This window comes from Engraulis encrasicolus, chromosome 8 (genome assembly GCF_034702125.1).
Source record: "Engraulis encrasicolus isolate BLACKSEA-1 chromosome 8, IST_EnEncr_1.0, whole genome shotgun sequence".
Lineage (NCBI taxonomy): Eukaryota > Metazoa > Chordata > Actinopteri > Clupeiformes > Engraulidae > Engraulis > Engraulis encrasicolus.
The window spans coordinates 25,616,293-25,623,792 of record NC_085864.1 but is presented as its reverse complement, the minus strand read 5'-3'; the positions used below and the strand labels follow the sequence as shown (position 1 = coordinate 25,623,792).

At 45.4% G+C, this 7,500-nt stretch overlaps 1 protein-coding gene across 1 annotated transcript in view; it reads right to left on the bottom strand.

The window, feature by feature from the left end:
* kcnab1a (potassium voltage-gated channel subfamily A regulatory beta subunit 1a) overlaps positions 1-7,500 on the bottom strand; it is a 157,162-nt gene that overhangs the window by 21,665 nt on the left and 127,997 nt on the right. Inside the window, exons 7-9 of the mRNA XM_063205314.1 lie at positions 2,240-2,284; positions 1,208-1,251; positions 696-782 (exon numbers count right to left, since the gene is read on the bottom strand). Of these exons, the coding sequence (XP_063061384.1) occupies positions 696-782; positions 1,208-1,251; positions 2,240-2,284 (176 nt within the window). The remainder of the gene's footprint in view (positions 1-695; positions 783-1,207; positions 1,252-2,239; positions 2,285-7,500) is intronic.

Genomic DNA, 7,500 nt, shown 5'->3' with positions numbered 1-7,500 from the left:
ATTCTTTACACATCCTGTAGTATTTTCATAGACGGTCCATTATGAATTCAAATAATCTTTGGTATTATATAGTGTTTATATGACATCCAGTATAAGGTGGACAGAACAACATTCATTTCACATTCAGCTGCCATTTTGGGCTGGAGGAGTCATGATGGGCTGTAAGTAAAACTCTTCTCTCCTCTCTCTCTGTCCTGTCGATCAGAAGCTTGACTTGCTTGCCTCCAGGGGGACGTGCTAGAGATCTGAGAGTCAAGCATCCACAGGGGGGCTTCTAAAGGAGGACATCTTATGGTCTTCGGTGTGTGTAATGGACATGGGCGGAGATATAGATGGGGGCAAGCTGGGCATTTGCCCCTGGGCCCAGAATCCTCCCGTATTGGTGGATGGGGCCCACTTGTCACCTGGGCAGTCCGTATGGGGGGGCCACGTCAGTGTTTTACCCTGAGGCATTGAGTGCAATTGTTCCGCCACTGGTAATGGACCACAACACCGCTGACAGATCTCTCTGGGTCCAGGACAAAGTAATCTGAAAGGGCCCCCTATCCAATGCATACAATGTAATGCGGACCCAATTCTGGGGCCCCTCTCTCCCTGGGCCTGGGACAACAGACCCCTTTATCCCCCCTGACGGTGGGCCTGCCGGACCCTCCTTTACCGCATCGGTGCCAGCTCTGTTTTGACATTTTGCTTACCTTCCATGGGCGTGTTGCTGTCCGGCCTGTTTGCGAACACCACGTCCACATACTCCAGTTGCATCCTCTGCAGAGAGCCTTTCAGACCTGTCAGGACATATTCACATGACTGGCTGTGATGCTGATAGGGCTGGATATATTGGCAACAAAATGTGCTCCAGAGCTCAAAATCATGATGCTATAAAGGGGATGGTTTGGTGACCATAAAGGTGCACCATGGGGCCTTGGTGATCATTAATCATTACTGCATGTGTGTATGTGTGTGTGTGTGTGCGTGCGTGTGTGCGTGCGTGCGTGCGTGTGCGTGTGCGTGTGCGTGTGTGTGTGCGTGTGCGTGTGCGTGTGCGTGTGCGTGTGCATGTGTGTGTGTGTGTGTGTGTGTGTGTGTGTGTGTGTGTGTGTGTGTGTGTGTGTGTGTGTGTGCCTGTTTTTGTATGTTCAATTCAGTGACATACGTGTAGGTAACACTATAGCACTTTGCATTACATATTGACATTAAAATAGAGATTAACCTTCAATGATGTGCTTCCTTGAAAGCCCCCTCTCCGTTTCTGCCCTGTAGAAGTAGAAAACAGCAGCATAGATGCATGTTAGCACAGCAGCAAATGGAGGAAAAGGGGAGCCTCCAAATTATGTTTACAATGACGTGGGTCTGCCTCTCCCTACGCGCTAGTGCTCTGTCTACTTCACAAACCCTCTCCCCTCCTCTCCTCTTCTCTCTCCTCTCCTCTTCTCTCTTCTCTCTCCTCCCCTCCCCTCTTCTCTCTCTCCTCTCTTCCCCTACCCTCTCCTCCTCTCTTCTTTCTCACCTCGCTTCCTCTCCTCTCCTCTCCTCTCCTCTCCTCTCCTCTCCTCTCCTCTCCTCTCCTCCTCTCCTCTTCTCTCCTCCTCCTCCTCCTCTCCTCTGCCTCTTAGGCATGCATGCTCATTAGTATTCATGTGGAGGACCCACACCACACTTTACAAAGTGAATTGTCGGTACCGGAGCTTATCATAACTCGCAGAGCCCAAGGACAACTGTAAAAGCAAGTACTCAGAGGAAGATGGAGAGAGAGAGAGAGAGAGAGAGAGAGAGAGACTCTTTGCCTTGGACACTCTGACTAAGGCGAACAGAGTTCAGTCTCAGATAAGGCAGTGAACTGGTCAAGGTTCTTAAAAAAAGCATAATTCATAATCTTAAATGAAATTCTAATGAAGTGTCTGCACAGTCCTTTGCCTTGCAGCACTTTTTAAATAAAAATGACAATGATTAATGATAATAGCAAAATGATAATTAAAACAATAAGTAAGAAATGTGTCGCATTGGCATAGGCCTATACATAAAAATGAATTGCGGCATTAAATTCATGCCTACATTGTATGCATTAAAATTCATCTTCATATACGTCATTTAAATGTAAATTTACTAGCTGTTGGAAGGAGTGGACATTTGGCTCAATATAGTGTCACTGCGAGAAATGCAGCAGTAGACATGTGCAGCTGTGTGCCGTGTGCGTGATTACTTTACTACCAAGTCCTGTGGGAATACTATGGCTCACACTTACTTTCCACCCCAGTAGAGCTTTGTAGTGATGACTAGACTGGATCGCCTGAGAGAGGGAGGAGAGAGGCGGGGTGGTGATTGAGAGAGAGAGAGAGAGAGAGAGAGAGAGAGAGAGAGAGAGAGAGAGAGAGAGAGAGAGAGAGAGAAAGAAGGAGAGAGAGCGAGAGATAGAGAGAGAGAGAGAGAGAAGGGGGGGCAAGGAGGGAGATGAAGGAGAGATAGAAAGGCAGAGAAAAACAGAGACAGATGTGACATAATGATTATCGCTGGTATACAGTATTTGGCATCCTTTTTTTGAGGAGCAGAAGAAAAACAGAAAACACATACAATAGACAAATATACTAGTGGGACAGAATGACAACAATATAATGTAGCTGAGGATATTCAGAAGGCTGTTTTTAAACTCCACGTTTCCATGAGGAGTGAGTGTGCAGTGTGCAGCACTTTCTTCTTCATGTCTGAAGATACGGCAGAAGCTAGAGCCTCGAAAGCAGTTTATCCCCTTAAGACACGGCTTCATAAATTTGTTGTAACCAGTATGGTAATGACCAAGTCATGGTGCATTACTAAAGGGCCTGTGTTGTGTCATAGTATTGCTATGGTAGTTATATTTCAATGGCTATTACAGCGTGCCACTGGAGGTACAATGGCGTGCATTAAAGGGCTACGGTGTGTGTTACTTTTCACTTTCTTCCTCTGAAGCAACATAACAAAAGGTACTGTATTTGAAGGTTACATTACATTTAGACATACCGCTATTCCGACATTGAAATTTTATTGCAGGAACCATTTTTCAAAGATATCAGACCCTACCTTTAAGGGCATTTGGACTGTGACAAAATGATACACTAATCCTGTAATTGCGCTGTCACTCTCTCCACTTTCCGCTTGTGTCGCAACATTGTTGCAAATGTCACAAGAGTTAGAACGTTGTTCACGCATCTTTAAGTACTTGCAACAATGTTTAAATGACTCGGAATGGCTCGGAATGGCAATCAAATACTGTCGGAATGTCGGTATGTCGGAATGGCGGTTTCACCCCGTATCTGAAATGGAAGTCTCTATGTATTTCTATGGGAAGAACTCTGCCGGGCATTGTGGCTGTGTCTGCAGAAGCCATTTAGGCAGCGTGAAGGTCCCCTCATCAACCACTGGGGAGTAATTACATCTTTATTAAAACTTAATGATGTTATCGCTAGTGGGTAATTGCTCTTGTCTTTTACTCTCACTCTCTTTTACCGTCACTGTGGGTTGGATCTGGAGTGATTGTAAGTGCTTGGTGTAGGCCTACACTTCATCCACAGTCTGTTGTTGTTTTGAAAGTTTTTTTTCATTACACACTTAACTGTTACTTTTATCCAAAGTGACATACAGGTTTTTCTTAGGTACAGGGTATTGGTTACAGTCCAATGGAGCAACGTTGGGTTCGGCGCCTTGATCAAGGACACTTCAGCTATGAATTGTATGGCATTCAAACCTTTGAACTAGTGTTTTTTAATGCACACGTCAGCTGGCAAGTTTGTAGGAGATGCCCCATGGGTCACTCATCAGGCAATTTGAAAAAAACTAAACTCCCGCACACTGACGATTTTGCTGTTTTCCTTAATACAAGCTTCGGTCCTAGACCATCAGCAAGTAAATTACACAAAGATACCTGATGAATGTCTGAAGAGCCTGTAGGTTGGAAGTGACATTCTCACTCAAGAGAGAACTACAGAGAGATGAGCAAGCTCCTCCTAATGTAATAAGCACCGTTACTATGACCCATTATCCTGGCGACGCCTGTACTCCACCCAAAGATTTTGGCTCCACACATCGTCTGGCAAAAGCCTCGAGCTCGGTTCTCTCAGTGTTTAGCCAATCAGCCAACAGTTGACCGTGGTGACGCAGAACTCACCCGCGAAGTCCGTTACTGATTGGCGAAGGTAACACTATTCACACTTTTGTTTTGTTATTTGTATGCTTTTGCGACGCTATATCGTAACAGCCATGTTAACAAAGCACAATATGGGTTTTAATTTGAATTCGGAAGTGCAATGAATGTAAACGGCAGAGTGCGATCAGACCATCTCCCAAAATCCACGGAGAAAAATTCCACCTGGCTTTTGCCAGACTGACGGAGTCAACAGTCTGCTTTTTGCCCAGGCTAATAACTCATGGAGGGTGTCAAATTCTAAATCGCCTCTTCCCCTGTTACAGCAATTATTTTAAGGATCAAAAGCCGCTGTAAGTTGTGAGCTGTGCATCTCGGAGGAGCGTAAATGAGCCTGTGGTGTCTCCCACCACACCCCAGATGACCCACATTCACGGCACCGAGAGCATAATAAAGAAAAAAGGGATGGGACTTATGGCTCTTTGACGGGATCTGGATCATAGTGGCTCGTTCCTTTCAAACAAAGACAATTGTTGTGTTTTATTTTTCAAATTAAAGTATTCATGTCAAGATCATGTGCTTAAAATGAATGAATAATGAAAAAAAAGGTGGAGTCGCTCCACCAGCTGCGATTCGGTTCCCCTAATCGTTCACTTCTGGGAGCCGTTCAAAAGAATCGGCTTGTTCGCGAACGTCACAACACTAAAAGAAAAGCTGAAGTGCATAATTTGGCTCTGGCTGTGGCTGTTGCTGTTGTTACATAACCGCTAGGAACTGGAGGAACATCAGAGACCTGGGGAGGACTGCAGTTCAGCGCAGCACAGGCAGCACAGCACACACATCACCAGGGGAGCCGAAAGGGGTGGGGGGAGACAAAGGGGTCACTTGTCCCAGGCCCAGGTATAGAGAGGGGGCCCAAAATTGGGTTTCCATTACATTGTATGTATTGGATAGGGGGGCCTTTCAGATGACTTTGTCCTGGGCCCAGCAAAAGCTGTCAGCGACCCTGCACATCACATCTAGCTGACACTGACCCAATCACAAGAGGGTTATGAAACATGCTGTTGGAGACGCATGCACATACAGGAAAGCAAGTACACACACACACACGCACGCAAGCACTTGCAGGCATGCGCACACACACACACACACACACACACACACACACACACACACACACACACACACACACACACACACACACACACACACACACACACACACACACACACACACACACACACACACACACACACACACACACACGCACACAAGTAATCACACAGGCAGGGATGCGTGCACACATACACAGACACGCACACACATTTAGACATACAGACAGACAGACAGACTGACTGACTGACAGGTCACACAGACACACACACTCACACCTCAGCCACTTTCCCAGTGACACTGGGTGGCATTTTACAGGCCACCTCACAGCACTCTCTGAATCAGAGCAAGAGTCAGACATCTCTGCTCTGATACTTGGATTAGCTCCAAAGAGACACAGATGGTCATAGAGAAAAGGGGGGCATGGATCTAAAGACAGACAGACAGATAGACAGACAGGCAGACAGACAGACAGATGCACATGCAGATAGAAAGACAGACAGACAGACAGAGAGACAGACAGGCTGACCGGCACACACACACACGTACGCGTGCACGCACGCACACACACGCACACACACACACACACACACATATGTAGTAGGCTACGTACATACAGTAGCCTATGTGAACAGACATAAAACAGGAGGGAACAGAAGAGTAAAAGGCGAGGTGATGAATGTCCTGAGAGGATGGAAAGAGCTTCTCAGAGATGCGGAAAAACCTGGAGCCTGTCTGTATACTGTTTTTTTTCTCTTTCTTTTCATCAGCACATACATCAGTTGCATATACTGGGTTAGCCTATTTGACTTCCCCAGGGTCCCTTTGGAAATGACCTCATGCGTCTGAGTTTTACTGATTACCAAGACAGGCAGCAATGGGAACATGCTGCTCTCACTGCGTGTCTGAAATGAGCGTTGACACAAATCGTCGCAGTTTCCCTGTGTACTTGGTGGAGGGATCAGGTCTGTCCTCAGGACTCCAGGCTCTTCTATTAGATGATTTACATCTTTCTTAATCCGGTTTACTCCTGAAACAGCTTTGTAGTATAGGCCCCTGTTGTAACAAGGCTAGAATCTTATCCTTTTGTATATGTGGTGGGTAGATCTACATGGATGGATCAGGGAAGGTCCTCTCCCTTGTTGCACTGTACAGTATGTTGTCTTTTATTGACGCAAAACTCTTATTGAATATCCAGTACTATTCATAATCAAAATTGCTTTTTGTTTTGTTGTACTTGTACAATGTCAAATAATGAATCTGAATCTTTTCACCTGCAGCCATTGTTCCTTTCACCATTGTCATGACCAAAGATTGTTTTAGTGGAGAGGTTGTTTTACAGCACATAATGGAACATAATTGAACATGCGCATAAAATGCTGCTCATGTTTACAAATTAGAGTGACAGCCGCAGAGTCATTAGCTGTACATACGAAAGTGTACAGTTTTGTTTCCTCTGAGTCCCGTGTATTTGAATCTCTCTAGACCAGTGATTCTGAAAGTGTGGTCCGGGGACCACTGGTGGTCCACGACAGAGCTCAGGTGGTTTGCAAGGGGCTTTCTACTTTTCCAAGACAAGCTAGCAGTAGGCTATATTTGTAAGATAATTACAGTCTTATTTTCGCCACAATAAGACAGGCTTGTGACCAGAATACATAGTAAGTGAGTGCATTGAAATTAGCTGTGTCAAATTAGCATCCGTCAACTGTCAATTCAGTTGACAGGTGTTCCCTGAACATTTTTGGGTTGACATAGTGGTCTTCGGTCTGAAAATGTTTGAGAAACACTGCTCTAGACTACCCTTGTGAGCTTGTAGCTGTTGTCATGGTTACCTGCACATACAGTACACGTGAGGGGATTAAACAAAACAAAACACCTGGCAAATGCCTGAGGAGAGCATCTGTCTGCTACACATGATTAGTCAACTTTGTAAGGCTATCAGCCTAACAGGCACAGAACACCACGGGAAGCCCTCACTTCACTTCCCAAGGCAAGCAGCCAACTGAGTCTAAAAACAGCCCTAAATTATTCCAGATAAGTCGTGCGAATATCACCTACGACAGCTGCTGGGTTGTGAAAAATCAATTTTTAAGTCCACTGCCACCAACATCATTATGTGTCAGAAATATTTATCTTTTCGTAAATTATTCAAGCATTCTCTACGCTGTGTGCTTATAATTTCACATATTGCGTAGTACATGGTGCACATTGTTTAAAACTATGCTCATCTATGCTAACAGGTGCCGGTGTACTCTGCATCCAGATCCCAAAACAAC